The 18184-nt window shown below is 35.3% G+C and overlaps 3 protein-coding genes across 5 annotated transcripts; 2 read left to right on the plus strand and 1 right to left on the minus strand.

Moving 5' to 3' along the window:
- Positions 1-55: 55 nt before the first annotated feature.
- Positions 56-6341, plus strand: cfap119 (cilia and flagella associated protein 119). The gene is made up of 9 exons (XM_077200700.1): positions 56-227; positions 328-362; positions 465-530; positions 1286-1452; positions 1564-1634; positions 4649-4765; positions 4861-4936; positions 5107-5223; positions 5962-6341. Exons 1-9 carry the CDS (start codon positions 204-206, stop codon positions 6120-6122), a joined length of 834 nt encoding a protein of 277 aa, XP_077056815.1. The 5' UTR covers positions 56-203; the 3' UTR covers positions 6123-6341.
- phkg2 (phosphorylase kinase, gamma 2 (testis)) lies at positions 5231-11103 on the minus strand. The gene is made up of 10 exons (XM_077200699.1): positions 10878-11103; positions 9631-9734; positions 9373-9548; positions 9233-9287; positions 9092-9157; positions 8835-8998; positions 8636-8726; positions 8395-8548; positions 7818-7943; positions 5231-7137 (listed from the first exon to the last, which is right to left on the minus strand). The coding sequence occupies exons 2-10, from the start codon at positions 9723-9725 to the stop codon at positions 6892-6894; spliced, it is 1173 nt and encodes a 390-aa protein (XP_077056814.1). The 5' UTR covers positions 9726-9734; positions 10878-11103; the 3' UTR covers positions 5231-6891.
- A 1275-nt stretch (positions 11104-12378) lies between these two features.
- Positions 12379-17912, plus strand: cbx1b (chromobox homolog 1b (HP1 beta homolog Drosophila)). 3 transcript variants are annotated; one of them, XM_077200707.1, is made up of 6 exons: positions 12379-12524; positions 13002-13068; positions 13846-14020; positions 14190-14340; positions 14487-14581; positions 16716-17912. In XM_077200707.1, exons 2-6 carry the CDS (start codon positions 13023-13025, stop codon positions 16858-16860), a joined length of 612 nt encoding a protein of 203 aa, XP_077056822.1. In that variant the 5' UTR covers positions 12379-12524; positions 13002-13022; the 3' UTR covers positions 16861-17912. The 3 variants fall into 3 exon arrangements, with proteins under 3 accessions (XP_077056822.1, XP_077056824.1, XP_077056823.1); XM_077200708.1 differs by having other exon boundaries at positions 12380-12524; positions 12983-13068; XM_077200709.1 differs by lacking the exon at positions 13002-13068.
- Positions 17913-18184: the final 272 nt, after the last annotated feature.

The following is an 18184-nucleotide window of genomic DNA, read 5'->3' on the forward strand; positions in this document are numbered from 1 at the left end:
GATCGTTTCAATGTCATATTAAAAATAATAACGTGCATCCTCATGTGAAGTGTTCGTGGCTTTTAAGTTGGCGGTACTGATCAGTGGTTAGTGGGGTTTTTACAGAAGAAAAAATGTAGTTGCTAGGATACGATGTAACACACACAGTTGGTTTAGGTTCATGTTTTTATAGAGCCGTTTTCAGAGGCTGTCATATCGGAGAAATGAAGTCTTTTGAGAACATTAAGGTAAAAGCTATACTTTTTCATGAAATCTAGAGATCAGAAATAACTTGTGATTTCCCAAAAACATTATACATTTTTGTACATTAATTGTAATCTTTTCTAGGAGCCCCATCCTCCAAGAGCACGGGTGTTGTTATGGTAACGTTAGGTCCCACAAAAAAAATCCAATGCAGTTTGCATTTTCAGCATCTTTATACACAAAACATCCTCAATAATTATTGTTGTTTACTGCATTTCTAGGGCAGATCTGAAACACAGTGATATGGAAGAGATTGAGAAGACCAATTCCATACCTGAGATCGAAAGGTTTACATTTATATTACAAATATTGCTTAACACAGGTATATTATGCTAATAGGTAACTTTATAGACCTTATTCAGAGCAGCGCCATGCCAAGTATGAAAGCGACGCGGTGAGGGATAAACTTGCCGTGTGTTCAATGGCATCCGCTGAAAGCTCTAATCACTTATATTCCACAGCTCATGTTGTTTGTAGATTTTTGTCTACTGAAATTTCTTGTTAAGGTATTTTGCTGGGTTTCGTTAGCAGAACAATTCAAAAACACATCAAATAATAGTAGGCTGGCCACAACCATAGTTGGGCCACAACCCACTGACGAGATGCATGTCTATCCCTCACAGCCTCGCTTTCATTCCCGTTAAAAATCAAAGATGGCGCTGCTGTGAATGACGTTTACAGCATTATTTCATTTTTAAACAGTCAGTCATGTTATACTATTACATAAATTAGTGTTACATTATAAAATATAACAGTTAAAAGTATCAAGATTAACTTCAAGGTGGCACCCTCATGTAGGCTAAACTATCTTTATGCCCATCGCTGAACAGTAGCTAACTTTACCTCTCTGATCTTGTTAGGCAACCTGCTAATTGTCCTGCCATTGTGTAAATAACCAAGCTATAATTAACAAGTTCAAATGCTGAGATAGACCAAATAATTTTTTTAAATAGAAAATCTACCCTGAATTATGCTTATAATCATAATTTATGCCATTGCTTGATCTTGGGTGAATGCACGTTGTTTGCTGCTTCCCCTCTAGGATTTTGTGCCGTGCATTATTGGTCTCTGATGTGCCTCAGCCAAAACAGGGAGTACTTCTTGAGTTGTATACAAATCTAGTGCTGTTCTGCAGAGAGAAGAAATTCAACAGGGAACAAACTTCTGTTCTCATCTCCATTATAAAAAACGTGCATCTGTTCAACACAGGTGATGCAGCCATAGTAATCATGTTATTGTAGAATTAACAATATCTTTATAATTTTGTACAAGATTCTCATACTTATATAATATTAAAACATTCTTGTAAAACATTTTCAGAAACACCCCTCAATAACACGGATCACTGTTTGACCTACTGCAGTGAACTTCTGCTTTGCCATTCAGTCAGGGTATGTAGATACAATATACCATTCAAAAGTTTGGGGTCAGTAAGATTTTTTTTTTGAATAAATCAATTTAAGAATTTAATTCAGTCAAATTGTATTGTCATCAAATTGATCAAAAGTGACAGTAAAAGCATTTATGTTACAACAGATTTTTTTCAAATAATTGTTTCTATTAATCAAAGAATCCTGCAAAAAAATTATCATTGTATTTCCACAAAAATATTAAGAACGATTTTCATCATTGATAATAATAAAAAATGTTTGCAGAAAAACAGCATGATTTCTGAAGGATCATGTTACTAGAGGTGGACAGTAACAATGTACATTTACTTGAGTACTGTACTTAAGGAAACTTTTCAAGTATCTGTACTTTACTTGAGTATTTATTTTTCTGGAAACTTTTTACTTTAACTTCACTACATTTGAAAGCAAATATCGTACTTTTTACTCTACTACATTTCTGTCAAGGTTCTTGAGTAGAAAGTAATAACGTCAGGCAGGGGATGATTTTAGTTGCAGGGGTTGCATTTTGACATCACCATCATACATTTTTGGTTGGAAATGAAAGTCGGGTTGACATCAGAACCACAATTCATTTTCAACCACAATACAACATCTCTCCTACGTTGGAGATTAACGTCAATCTGACGTTGGATTCTGACATCAATCTGATTTTCATTTTCAATGTTGGGTTTGGTCTTCTAAATGCGAATTTTGTCATTGTTATGGAGCACACTAGCTTATAGATAATAGTAAGGCTAACACATTCATACTAAAACCAAAAAACTTGAAATAAGGCACTATTTGAAGGAACAGCCATTTGGGTGTCCGAAAACATTGTGGACGTTATTGAGTGCACTTATTCAATCTCACTACTGGAACTGTGTTCTAGAAATACAGGTCCTTCTCAAAAAATTAGCATATTGTGATAAAGTTCATTATTTTCCATAATGTAATGATAAAAATTAAACTTTCATATATTTTAGATTCATTGCACACCAACTGAAATATTTCAGGTCTTTTATTGTTTTAATACTGATGATTTTGGCATACAGCTCATGAAAACCCAAAATTCCTGTCTCAAAATATTAGCATATTTCATCCGACCAATAAAAGAAGTGTTTTTAATACAAAAAAAAATGTCAACCTTCAAATAATTATGTTCAGTTATGCACTCAATGCTTGGTCGGGAATCCTTTTGCAGAAATGACTGCTTCAATGCGGCGTGGCATGGAGGCAATCAGCCTGTGGCACTCTTGAGGTGTTATGGAGGCCCAGGATGCTTCGATAGCGGCCTTAAGCTCATCCAGAGTGTTGGGTCTTGCGTCTCTCAACTTTCTCTTCTCAATATCCCACAGATTCTCTATGGGGTTCAGGTCAGGAGAGTTGGCAGGCCAATTGAGCACAGTAATACCATGGTCAGTAAACCATTTACCAGTGGTTTTGGCACTGTGAGCAGGTGCCAGGTCTTGCTGAAAAATGAAATCATCTCCATAAAGCTTTTCAGCAGATGGAAGCATGGAGTGCTCCAAAATCTCCTGATAGCTAGCTGCATGGACCCTGCCCTTGATAAAACACAGTGGACCAACACCAGCAGCTGACATGGCATCCCAGACCATCACTGACTGTGGGTACTTGACACTGGACTTCAGGCATTTTGGCATTTCCTTCTCCCCAGTCTTCCTCCAGACTCTGGCACCTTGATTTCCGAATGACATGCAAAATTTGCTTTCATCCGGAAAAAGTACTTTGGACCACTGAGCAACAGTCCAGTGATACTTCTCTGTAGCCCAGGTCAGGCGCTTCTGCCGCTGTTTCTGGTTCAAAAGTGGCTTGACCTGGGGAATGCGGCACCTGTAGCCCATTTCCTGCACACGCCTGTGCACAGTGGCTCTGGATGTTTCTACTCCAGACTCAGTCCACTGCTTCCGCAGGTCCCCCAAGGTCTGGAATCGGTCCTTCACCACAATCTTCCTCAGGGTCCGGTCACCTCTTCTCGTTGTGCAGCGTTTTTTGCCACACTTTTTCCTTCCCACAGACTTCCCACTGAGGTGCCTTGATACAGCACTCTGGGAACAGCCTATTTGTTCAGAAATTTCTTTCTGCGTCTTACCCTCTTGCTTGAGGGTGTCAATGATGGCCTTCTGGACAGCGGTCAGGTCGGCAGTCTTACCCATGATTGCGGTTTTGAGTAATGAAACAGGCTGGGAGTTTTTAAAAGCCTCAGGAATCTTTTGCAGGTGTTTAGAGTTAATTAGTTGATTCAGATGATTAGGTTAATAGCTCGTTCAGAGACCCTTTTCGTGATATGCTAATTTTTTGAGATAGGAATTTTGGGTTTTCATGAGCTGTATGCCAAAATCATCAGTATTAAAACAATAAAAGACCTGAAATATTTCAGTTGGTGTGCACTGAATCTAAAATATATGAAAGTTTAATTTTTATCATTACATTATGGAAAATAATGAACTTTATCACAATATGCTAATTTTTTGAGAAGGACCTGTACATTTGATATTGATATGAGGGTGGGTAGGCAGGCATAGATTCAGAGGCACAAGAAGGAACTATAAGTATTACATACAACAATGCAACAATAATAAAACAATGCATTGACATTTACTTTTTACTTTTGATACTAAAGTACTTTTAAAAACGAGTACTTCTGTACTTTTACTTGTAACGGAGTAATATTTGACCAGTAGTATTTGTACTTTCACTCAAGTAAGGAAGTTGTGTACTTTGTCCACCTCTGCATGTGACATTGAAGACTGGAGTAATGATGCTGAAAATGCAGCTTTGCCATCACAGGAAAAAATACATTTTAAAATGTACAAATAGAGAAAACAGTTATTTAATTTTGTAATGTATTTTAATCAAATAAATGCAGCCTTGGTGAACATAACCACACAATTTGAACAGTAGTGTAATCATATATCTGCTTTGAAATAATAACTGTTGGGAAGTTAACGTTTTTGTGCTCAAACCTATTTTGTTCTTTCCCCTATTTAACACAGAGGCCTCCTTTCAGTATCGACCTTTTCAGCTCGGAGCAAATGACACAAATTTTATACTATTTCATCAACACATATATGAGACATTATTTTTTATACAAATACATTTTTACTCCAGAGGTGAGTTTATGGATTTGTTAGGACAGATACTGTATAGTACTAAATTCTAACGTATGTTGACAGAGCAATTAATTTTGTGACTCTTGCATGGTAAGGTGCAGTTGGATATATCCTTGTCATATATTGGAATACCTGAGGACAACACCGATATAGAGGAAACTGCCAAATCTGGTACTAATGCACACCTGATAAAATAACACACACACTCTCTCTGTCTCTCTGTCTCTCTCTCTCTCTCTCTCTCTCTCTCTATATATATATATATATATATATATACACACACTCACACACACGTATACAACTGATATTTGAAAGTATATACTGTCATTTGTTGTTTAAAGAAAGTACTGCAGATGGAGAAAAAGAAACAGAGAGGGAGACAGAAATGGATGGAGAAGTTCAACAAAGTGCTGCACTACCAGAAATGAAGACCACAGAGACAGACAGTCCCAACCAAGGTAGTTATATATTTTGGTATTTTTTAATTCAACTGGTTTAATTTAATTCCTTAAGTAAATAAGACAACTCAAAAAAACAAACCAGCACGCATCAGTACAAATCAGTGTATAAGTTCACCTATTTCTCCTCCCACTTGATAAATGATTAGGTAACACTTTACATTAATGTTCCATTTGTTAACATTAGTTAACTATATTAATTAACGTGAACTAACAACGAAAAACCCTTCTAAAGCATTTATAAATCTCAGTTAATGTTAATTTAATAATTTACTAATACATTATTAAAAACAAAAGTTATATCTGTTAATATTATTTAATGGAACTGAGCTTATTTACATGAACCAACATGGAACAGCTGAACAGTATTTTTTTTAATTAAATTACGTTAATTTGTTAAAGACTGGTTAATTTGCCCATTGTTAAAGACAGCAAAATGCATGAACTATTATTAACTGACAAGACCTTAATGTATAGTGTTACCAATTATTATTAATGCATAATGTAATATTTTAGTTATTTTCTTTGTTATATATATATATAGTTTAAAAAAATAGCAACATTTAAATGTTTGAGTGGAATTATACCTTTGTGCCCATTGCACACGAAATTGTGTTGTTTTTTAAAAAATAGAGATTACATATTTATGCCAGACTGCATGCTCTAATATGTAATACTCACTGCATACCACAAATAAAATAAAAGTATATGTTTATGTATGGGTTTGTTTTCCACAAGGGTCTTCTTCAAAGTCTGAGCTCAGGTCCATAGTTCAAAAAGAAGTGAGGGATGAAGTGATGCGCTTGACTGATCAGCTACAACAACGTCTGCAGGACAGTGCTGATCAACTTAATGATACCATTAGTAAACTGGAGGCCAAGATTCAAATTAAGAAGTAAGAAAATATGTTCCACATCTTTAGTTTAGTTTTGAAACCACTCATTTCAAAAAGTAAAAACACATAACATACAGTAATTATATTATTCATACATGTATACCTGATTAGATTGCCTACAGTGCCTTGATGATGAATGGATAATGTCTAGTCAACTGTGATAAAAAGAAACAAGTGGTAAACATATGTAGAGGTTAAAAAGGAATAAAAGCTGTACACACAATTTTGTATGGATTTTAAAACAACTCTCAGTAGTAATGTGATGTTTCAAGTATGTCATCCTTTGTATTGTTATCCTGTTCCCTGTCCATCTATGGTTTAGGCTTCAACAACCAGGAATTGTTTTCGAAGCATAACAGTAATAATAAATTCAAATACAATCTGCATTGTGTCAATAACAGACAAAAGCTAAAGAGCTTGACTAGGAAACAAGCTCTGTCCAATCTAGAAAAAAAAAAAAAACGTTATCGCTTCATATCAAGCTGGTCCATATAATAAGCAATATCAGAAGATACCGCCCCAATAAGTATGTGATAAAACAATACATTTAGAACATAAAATCCACAGTGAGTGGTTAAAATGAGGTTAAAATGCTGTTAAAATCAAAAAGCACCATCCCTCTTTCAAGACAAAAAAATAATCATCTATAAAAATCAAACTGCTGTGTTTTTTGTGCCTTTTTGAAAGGCAGGCTAAAACCACAAAAACACAAACAAACAAACAATAAAACTGTACATGGAAAGATGAGGGAACATGAGGGAAAAACATGACCTTTAGTTTTCAAAGTCTTCAAGGCCCAGTAGAATGATTTTAGCAGTGTTCTGGAACAGAGCAGCTCGATTCTGTTGCTCCCCTTTCTTGACCCAGTGTCCATATATGCGGAAAGCACAGCCGTCAATGAGCTTGCGCACACCGCGGATGGAATAAGGGTCTCTCGCTAGGAGCTCCTTTGTTAACGGTCTGGCTCGGTAGTAGCGGCACTGCATTCGTATACAAGCTAACACTGTCAAGATCAGGGCCTGAAGATGGAAAGAACAGTTTTGAATTACACCAATGGAATTATACTTGTAAAGTATAATTACACCGTTGTCCACAAAAAGAAAAAAGATTTTTTGCAATTTTTAAATGTATGGAAAGTAAATAAACATACGCTACAGTTGAAAAGTTTGGAGTCAGTAATTTTGTTTTAAAGAATTTAATATTTTAATTCAGCAAGGATTGATCAAAAGTGACAGTAAAGACAATTATAGGCTAATGTTCTAAATGCTTTCTATTTCAAATAAATATTGTTCTTTTGAACTTTGTATTCAAAAAATCCCCCAAAAAATGTATCACGGCTTCCAAAAATATTAAGCAGCACTACTGTTTTCAACATTGATAATAATAAAAAAGTTTCTTGAGCAGCAAACCAACATATTAAAATGATTTCTGAAGGATCATGTGACGATGAAGACTGGAGTAATGATGCTGAAAATTCAGCTTTGCCATCACAGGAATACATTTTTAAATGGATAAAAATAGAAAAAAGTGATTTTAAATTGTAATAATATTTCACAATATTACTGTTTTTACTGTATTTTTTGCAACCTTGGTGAGCATAAGAGACTTCTTTCAAAAACATTATTAAAAAATCTTACCAACACCAAACTTTTAAATGGTAGGGTATATAAATAAAATAAATAAAAATAAATAAACACACCTTAAATGTCTTCCTGGGGCTAAAGATCCGCACGTCTTCCTTTTGGTACTGACGGAAAAAAGGATGAGCTAAAGCTTGCTCGGCTGTGAGGCGAAGTGTGGGTTCCAGCACTAAAAGCCTTGAGATCTAAAGGAATGTCAACTTTGTAAGCAAAAAGTATAATGCACACATGGGTACATTTATCAATATTGGCAGTTAGCCTGTATGCTCCAGTTCACACCAAGAACGATAACTATAAAGATAACTATAATAGCGTCCACACCAGCAGACGATATCATTCAGTTTATTCTGAGTGCACTCAAAGTTTTGTTGACTGCTACATTAAATGCTTGAGCTCTTTAAAGCAGGATGGATTCTGATTGACTGACTATATTTTTATCGTTTATCAATTGGGAGAAAAAAAAAATCACTCTGAAATAAATTCCAACGATTTTGTTTCACGGTGTTATTATCATTATAGTTGTGGTGTGGAGTGGACTCTGCTATTCTTTTATATTTAGAATGAATTTTTGAACTATATCTTTATAGTCATCGTCCTTGGTGTGAACGGGCCTTAAGACAATGCTAAGCATCTCACCAAGTCTTTGACGGTGTCAGACCGGTCATCCCACTCTGGAGAACTAAACTGGTACCGGCCTTCCATAATCATTCTCAGCATCAGCAGCTGTTTGCGATGCCAGAACGGTGGAGACCCAGCAAGAAGGGTGAACAGGATCACACCACAAGCCCACCTGTGGGAAAACATGGGACAGGCGATGACCCATCCACAATGCTTTTGTTGCCCAAAAGATAGCAGAATATGAGTATTATTTACTCACAGGTCCACCTCTTTCCCATATCCCTCATGTGTCTCATCCATGGAGCACTTCAGAATCTCTGGTGCCAGATATCCTGGTGTTCCACACAACTCTAACAAAGGAAATTCACAAAGAACAGTTTTCAAACAATGTATGTTGTTCAGTTAAATGGGTTTTGATTTGATTTGTCGCCGTGAAAGGTCAGTGTTGATTTTCTCACCTCTTAGTCTTTCATTAGGCCCCAGCTGGACTGAAAAGCCAAAGTCCGAAAGTTTGATGTGACCCTGGTCGTCTAGCAGCACATTTTCAGGTTTGAGGTCACGATGTACAATATTTAGAGAATGTAGATACTGGACAGCCTCCAGAAGAGCACGCATCATACTCCTAAAAGTAAGAATGTTTGCAACCACAATATGGCACGAGAAGAAAAATGTGCAACCATAGAAACTTTAAACAGGATTTGAGAAAAAAATTCACCTGGTTTCCTTTTCACTGAGAGTGACTTTTTCAGTCAAGTAATCAAATAGTTCTCCTCTCCTCATGCTGTACGAAAAGTTGTGTAAGTCAGTGTAAATATAATATAATCTAATATAATACAACATAATTTAATATACTTACAGGTCGAATACCAAAAATATGAAGGTTGTTGACTCATAAGAATCAATAAGTGTGACTGAAAAAGCACAAATAAGGTCAGTTATTACTCAGAAAGGGCTCAACACATCATTTCAAACATTAGCAGTAGCATTCAGACTCACTGATGGACGGGTGGCCATTCACCAGAGTAAGTACATGAATCTCCTTCAGCGTGGAGCTCTTCACCTCCTCTAACTGCTGTTCTGTCATTTTCTCTGCAGTGATCTCAATGATCTTCACTGCAAACTCCTGCCCTGTGTGTTTGTGGACACATCTGCGCACCACACTGCTCACACCTCTGCACAAGGGACAGTTTAGTTACACACAAGACATCTCAATAAACTACAATAAAACACTTGCTGAATAGTACAAATACTCACCTGCCAATCACCTCTTTGGGATCATACTTCTGATAAAACTCTTTTGCCCCAACCCAGTCAGGCAGCTCATCTCCAAGAATGATATCGCGAGTCATACTGATAACCTAAAATAGACATGTTTATTTACCTTGAGTGAAGAAAAGATATGCATGTTTGCTTTTTGTTTACTAGAAATCAGTCAGTCATGCATGGGCCATCACGTTAAACCCTATGATGCACAACGTCCACTACAATGTACATTTACATTTTTGACAATTCAGGGCATGATATTACATCCAAACCACCACAATTATTTACCTGAAGCCTTTCCCATCATTCTATATCAGTGTCCAATTTTAAATGTCAACAAAAGTGGTGAAGCACATTTTTCATTTGCTGATTTTCTCACCATTAATGGCTTTATGTAATCTTTGGACATTTCTATGGGAGTTTCCATTAAGCTCTACTGTGGCTATTAAAATCATTATTTAAAAATAAAGTAAAATTATTAGTAGAAGTATTGGTATTTCAAATGTTTTTACCAGTATTTATAAGTATAATATACAAATACAAAAAATAAAAATGTTTTTAGGTTAACAATATTGCGTGTGTAATTCTTAGACATACTCTCCAGTGCTTTGAGAAGCTGCTTTTAATGGGGCTTTATAGAATGAAGTTTATTATTATTATTATATTTTGTGTAAATAAAGAAAATGGACATGCAGGAAACAGCATGTACACAAGAAGGACATATGCACGTGTGCATGTGTGGTAGGGGGTTGTGTATGTGTGAAATTCATACTGATACAATCTGCAATCTTTTCTATACAGGATAGTCATAATTAATTATATAGCATGTTATTTTACATGTCCATAATAAATGTTGCAAGTTAATTATTATAACGGACATGCTTTCTTACTAGTTGTCACTGATTAATATAGGTTTACATTACAACCCTAAATGATCGACTCCAGCGTACAAATGTGTAGCCCTATCAAAATACATCGTTTAAAATATATTCTCAATAATTATATTCTTGTTTTGAAGCAAAATACAATCACTTCCTTAGTGATTTAGAAATTCAATAATGAATGCATCAAAATGCAAATAATAAATCAGCGTAATACCCACATACATGCGAAATGACAGCTAACTTCAGCAATAATTGAGCAAAACGAACAGTCTAACTGTTCAGAGAAACGAGCCGTTGCGATCATTGACCTCGTATTCTGTCTATTCCCAACCCTGTAAAACAGAATGTACTCACAACCACTTCCACAAAATCAGCTGAAGTGCACAGTCATCTGACGGTTCTGTGTTTTCACTGTGTTTTCACGGTTCTGTGTTTCTGTGTATTGAAGCGGTTGACAATACTGCCATATCACGGTTGAGAACTTTTATAGTGCTCCTGGGCAATGTCAACAACACCGTCGACTCTCTGGTCGAGTCGACACCCACTTCTCTGCCTTGTAAATGACAGCAGCAGTAAACTCGGTATTTATCACTGCCACCTACAGGACGGAACGGGCAACGGCACAGACTATTTATGTTTTACATACGAAAATGAATAGTCATTTTGACAAATATGTGTAGAAAATCTCCAGTCAAATCAGTGGCTTAATAAAGACTGTTTTATGTTACATGGAGTGGGTTACCTTATGGGGGCCGACTTTTTGAGATCACATGACTAGCTAAATACTAGGCCTGCTTTTTCTTGGTATCCACCATTAGGCTATAAAACACTTTCAATGGTAAAGCAAGACCATTTCCATGGGAACTCACATATTCAAAATGCTAAGTTTTGGGCTTTAAACTGAACAGCTATATAGCTAAAGAATTGATGAAATTGACTAAATAATGATAATAAGTGATATAAAAAGCAGCAAGGCAAGCACATGGGTTGGACCGATTGGGTCCTTGTTTCTGTGTGCTTTTCCTTCTCTCATTAGATGATCGGTCATCATTTCCATGGACAAAACACTCTCTCCTAAGGGCTTGAAACACCCTACATAATAATGCATATTTAAAGAGTTTAAATGTAAAGAGTTTAAAGAGTTTCTTTTGTTCCAAAAGAAACAAAGCTGCATGTGAAGATGAATATTTAGGCTACCACAAAAAAATTGCATTTACACGTGCAAGTTCAATGCTTCACAGATGTGGCACAGATGCCTTTACATAAATAATAGCCTATACAATTCCAAAAATAATGTTATGAAAGTATGAAAGTAATATTTTAAATATGAAAGTATGGATATTATAACATGAAATTATAAACTGCTGTGACAATAAAAAATAAAGCTTACATGCTGCATTATTTAAACAGAAGCAAAGAAGCATATGTGTTTATATGCATAATTTTGAGGGGCACATATGCTCTATAAGAACAGACTTAACTCAGTCAAATGTGTAAAAAAAAGAAACGTAAATACCAAAACCACAAGGTACTGCTGTGTTCAAGTCTGAAGCCAACATTTTACACATTCTCTTCTGACATTCATGAAAGGAAGCTAGAATATCAACCAACACCTTTGCACTGCAAAGGCGGCACCGATGCTGCATCACGGCTGCGTAAAGATGCCTCTACAGCTGCATTGTTAAAGCAACACGGGGAGAAAGGATTTTCAATTGACTAACTGGTAGGTATTAGGCTTTAAGACAAGTATTGATCAACACTAGTCATAATTTAATCCTCCAAAACATCTACTTTTATGATGAAAGTAACCATAGAGATAATTACACCGGAAGTCACCGTTTTGACTCTCATTTCTAATACGGAAGTGGGCGTGAATAACAGCCACATTCAGGATCATCACATCACTGTAGACGTCCCATAATTAATCACTGCAACCTATTCATTTCGGACTTAAATATATGCAGAACAGCTTTATTTCATCTTTATCTCCGCGAGATACAAGTAAGTGCGTTTGTTTCTGGGCACCGCCGATATGCGGGCTCGTGCACATAGTGTTTGTTGTGGTAGAATCGCAGCGATCAAATGTGCTGCGGCAAGGATACAAGATGCTTTGGCCACAGCAGACATTGAATAGCTTGATTGTCCCTCTAAAACATCATGGAGGAAAAAAATTCAGTAAAAGAGTGGCGTCCTGCCCTATCCATGCGCGTGAAGCATGCAATGCATTTAACGTTATTCGGAATGGGTTTTGTCGCGCGCGCTGGCCTCCAGTCGCTAATGCATAACAGTCCTAGTGTTTGCCATATTATGCATGCAGATGTGTCGTACAGCTGCATCCCTTAGGTAAACCAACACACGTACAATTTAAATCATAGTGTAGTGTAGTGTGTTTACGAAATATTTCTGATCTATATATCTAATTGATACTATTTTTTATTTGTTTTATTCATATTTATAAGGATCTTTATATATTTCCAGCTGTTAAGAGCCCTTGGAAATATGAGCCAAACGTCAGAGCCTTCAGCCGATGCTGCTGTGACTGAAGGTTTGGATTTTTTTTATTAGTTTGCAATGGAAACCAAAATACCATAGTTTTTATTATTGCTATAAAACCATTATAAATTAATAATACATCTCATTCGTATAAGCGTTTAAAGGGATAGTACAATCATTATTTATTCACCGCCATGTTTCAGCCCGGTAGCACATCTTCAATAAGGTTCCATTCGTTAACATTATTTTACTTCATGAAATAACAGTGAAAAATGCTTCTAAATCTAGTTGATTTTAACATTTACCAATACAATTATTAAAATCAAAAGTTGTATCTGGTAATATTATTTAATGGACTTGAGCTTACATGAAATATCAATAAGCAGTTGTATTTTTATTACCTAACGTCAACAAAGATTAATACATATTGTAACAAATGTATTACTCATTGTTAGTCAATGCATTAACTAATGGGACCTTATTGTAAAGTGTTATCTTCAAACCCGTAGGCTTACTTTCTTCTGTGGAATTGTTATGAAGAATGACAATCTCTTTCATTGTATGGAAAAATATAAAATGAAAGTGAAAAATATGGAAAGTATTTAACATTCTGCCTAAAATTTAATTTGGCATAAAATGGATGAATCTTTATTATTGAGTGAACTGTCCCTTTAAATGTTTTTTAAGGCAGCAGTTGCAAGTATCACATTTCCACTATTTTGTTGCCAAAACAACGATTGTAGTAACTTTGGTATTTTGGCATAAATTGTGGTAAATGATTTAGGTTAACTTGAACGCTTATTTATTTACCCGCCATTCTTGTATCCAGCTCCAGTTTCTCAATCTGAAACCAAGCAATCAACAGCAGGGAAGAAACAGAACAAAAAGAAAGTAGAAGAAGTGGTGGAAGAAGAAGAAGAGGAGTATGTGGTAGAGAAGGTCTTGGATCGGCGCGTGGTAAAGGGAAGAGTGGAGTATCTCCTCAAGTGGAAAGGCTTTTCTGAGTAAGTAGCTGCAGTCAGATTTTTATGGAAGCTTGTTTCTGCCACAGAATAAAAATATTAATTAGGTAATTCTAACCATTTTTTAAAAAGAATCTGGTGAAAACAAGCTTCCATAGATTTAAGCTTGATTTTGGGTGTAAATCTTATGCTTATATATTTTTTTGCTCAGTGAGGACAACACCTGGGAGCCTGAGGACAACCTAGACTGTCCAGACCTCATAGCAGAATTCCTTCAGTCGCAGAAATCGGCTGAATCTGGAGGCAAGAGGCGGGCCGAGTCTGACGGAGATGGAAAGGAGACCAAAAAGCGCAAGGATGAGGTAAGAGCCATGAAGATCTGAGCATCTGAGATGTCTACATCATTCCATGTCTATAAGCTGGTCAGGAAGTGTCTTTAAAACATTAGAAAACCAAAAGAGATTGAATGGGCTAAACAGTGTCTTACATGCCATCTCTCTTAATTTAGCCTGAGAAACTCAGAGGTTTTGCACGTGGTTTGGATCCTGAGAGGATTATTGGTGCTACAGACTCAAGTGGAGAACTCATGTTCCTCATGAAATGGTTTGTATGGAAATTGTTACCCGTAAGGTACAAACAAGTATTGGATTAGAGGGACAGTTCCTGAGCAGCATTAGGAGAGATCGGGGGCAATTGTAACACACTAAATTTCTTCAATCACACCGATTTAGCATATGGGGGATTGTATCACTTTGTTAGATTTTTTTTTTGCTTTTGCTATCTTAATTATTGATGCCTTCATATTGTAAATTATATCTATTTTATCTTGAGGTTTTTGGTTAAAAGTTAACAGGAATGACAGGTGGTAGCTACCATGCAACATTTTATCATAGCTGTGAGGTCGGGGGTAATTGTAACACTAGACTGCAAAACGGAATCTATAAAATGTGTTGTAAAATTTATTTTAAACATGCTATCGTTTCAAAAGTTTAGGTCAGTATGATTTTTTTTAAAGATAGGCTATAATACTTTTATTCAGTAAGGATGCTTTAAATTGATCACAAATGACAGTAAAGAATTCATAATGTTACAAAAGATTTCTATTTCAAATAAATGCTGTTCTTTTAAACTTTATATTCATTCTATTCTATTCCACTATTCGAACATAGATTATAATAATAACTGTTTCTTGATCACCAAATCAGCATATTAGAATAATTTCTGAAAGATCATGTGACACTGAAGACAGGAGTAACATTCTTTCTCTTTCTCTCTCTCTCTCTCTCTCTCTACATATATATATATATATATATATATATATATATATATATATATATATATATACATAAAATGTAATAATATTTCACTGTATCAAGTAAATGCAGCCTTGGTGTGCATAAAAGACTTCTTTCAAAAACATAAAAAATTTGGATGGTAGTGTTGCATGTAGTTGAAGATCGATTTATTAGCCAGTCAGTGTATATATTTTAGTAAAAAAAAAAAAAAAGTGTATAATTTATAAATTTAATGTTGTGTAGGTAGTACCATTTAGACTAGCTTTAATCACATATTATTCCTTGCGAATTAAACCATTGGCACCATAGTGTTTTTAATTTAAAAAAAATATTCAATACAAATTTACTTAAATGTATTCATCATTTAACAAATATGCAATATCAAGGAAATCATAAAGGGGCAAATACTTTTTCTGGACACTTATCTGAAAAAACAAATACAGCATATTTGAGGTTATACGTTTTAGAAGTTTATGCATTTCTTGGGAATCAAAGCCATTAACTTACTGAGCTTTGCTAGTACTGTGCTCTAAGCTTCACGATTGCGGTAATATGGTTTATTTGTGTTACAGTTTCCCCCAACCACTGTTAAAGGGGTAGTTCACCCAAAAATGAACATACCGTCATCACATACTCACCATCATGTCGTTCCAAACCTGTGACTTTTTTCTTCTGTGAGACACAAAAGCAGAACATTGGGGCACCAAAATAACATTGAATTCCATTGATTTTAATTGTATTGGCAAATATATATTGGCCCATAAATATACATATATATATATATATATTATGTTACGCCAAAAAAGAAAGTCATATAGGTATGACATGAGAATGTGTAAATGATAACAGAATTTTGATTTTGAGTGAAAACTCCATTCACTTTCATACGCATGTGAATGCGAAATGCCAGCTTCATCTTCATCTGCATACTAAAGTTCAAGTTTGGTGAACTGTGATCTACACCTTCATACGGAAAAAAAACGCAATGTTTTTAATTATGTTAGTCACAAAATTGACCTCTAGGCTCAAAAACTAAGAGCACAGTTTTCCAGAAAGTGAAGTGGATGGGATATTTGAAAGTACTTTAATTATTATTTATTAAAAACAGATGGCATCCTATCTTGTTGCCAAACTTCATTGCAAATCAATTTTGCATGCTCTAAAAGCATTCATACCTTTGCAGTCACCTCCATAACGGGGACAATTGTAATGTTATTGACTTCTGGTATGAAATTTGATATGATGTAGTCTTTTACAATATATTTAGGCACAAATGCACTTCATATACCAGAAGATAGCTGGTATATTTTGAGTTGCCTGTGAGTTGAAGGAAAATGTAATTATTACAATTGCCCTCGGTTTCCTCAACTTAGAAATCCATCTCGGATGAAAAATAGCTGAGCTGTTGGTTGTTAATGTCTTCTGTATTTTTTATCCTACAGGAAAAACTCTGATGAAGCTGATCTAGTACCAGCCAAGGAGGCGAATGTAAAGTGTCCACAAGTGGTCATCTCCTTTTATGAGGAACGCCTCACCTGGCATTCATACCCCACTGAAGAGGAAGAGAAGAAGGATGACAAAAATTAGACGACAACAACGAAAAAAATTGATGTAAGGACAGTCGATATCAGTCGTGGCCATTGATATGCTTAATTGTTGTTGTTTTTTTTAAATATGGCAAAGGAAAATTGTCAAACAAACTTGTAAAAAGCAACAGTATAAACTGTAATCTACATAGCGTATTTTAGTTTTGGCACCATTGCCGTAGATGAAGCGAATACAACACTAGAAAGGTGACTTTGCACCTTTAATGTACTCTTTATGCTTTCTATTGACAAAAACATTCAGATCATCTTCAGATTTAAATTCATACAACATATTGAAAAGCATCACAGTCTGATATTCATACATGTGATTTAAAAAATAAATAAATAAATCTTTACATGTTAGAAATGCCCCCTACCCTGTGTAGATTACAATGTTTAGTCTATCATACTGGGTCGGTAGCTGTCTCTAAAACGTCCTGATGTATTCCATGATCTTTCATTTTATGTTTATATAACTAATGTTAAAATATTACTGCCTTAACAGATTATTAAGAAAATGTAAATTTTATACATCTGTCAATGCAGGTAGTCATTGAATGCATGACTGTATCTGGGCCCATGGAAAAAGGTTTAGGATATAAGCCTTATTAAACATTCAAAACTGGCTTTGATATGATTGGTTTTATAAAGTCATGCCAGCAGCTGTTACTCTTCAGTGTTTATTTGCCCATGAACTATTACGTGTCTGGTCTTACCATAGGTGCTATTTGTGAGTCAGCCCCATTCGATATTAACAGTCTATCTTGACAGTTGTGTTTGTAAATATACCATTTCCTTGCACATCAGTATCACTGTACAGTCAGCTGAAGTTTGGTTTTTTAGTTAGGTACTCTTGTCTTATTACTGTTACACAGCAAAGTAGAAGAACTGTAACCTCCTGTTCTCCTGACATTTAAAGTATGTTTTTATGTTTTGAACTTTAACGATTGTATACTAGTTAGTTTAACCATGTTATTATTGCATATTATCAGAGCATTTGCCATTGAATTGCCATTTTCAAAAATAAAAATCTTTGTTGTAATTCTGTCAAAACTGGTCATACTTACAACTTATTTATGCTTATACTCTCAATAAGGTCAATTTATTAGTCTATTGTATATAGTATTTTCTACATACAGGGATTCCCTTTTTTGTCATCTTAACCCACTTTGATAAAATATTTTCTTTAGTAGCCACTGAAGGTAATATTTTAATTATTTACCAAAACATTTGCATGTTCATGCCATGGCCCTCTGATGCCAGTTAATGGTCACATGATGTGCAGGTAAAGAATTTAAATATTTAATCTGTTAGTGTTTTATTTA

The sequence above is a fragment of the Siphateles boraxobius genome, unplaced genomic scaffold (assembly GCF_051911475.1).
Source record: "Siphateles boraxobius isolate OS27281-9 unplaced genomic scaffold, OSU_SipBor_1 46, whole genome shotgun sequence".
Classification (NCBI taxonomy): domain Eukaryota; kingdom Metazoa; phylum Chordata; class Actinopteri; order Cypriniformes; family Leuciscidae; genus Siphateles; species Siphateles boraxobius.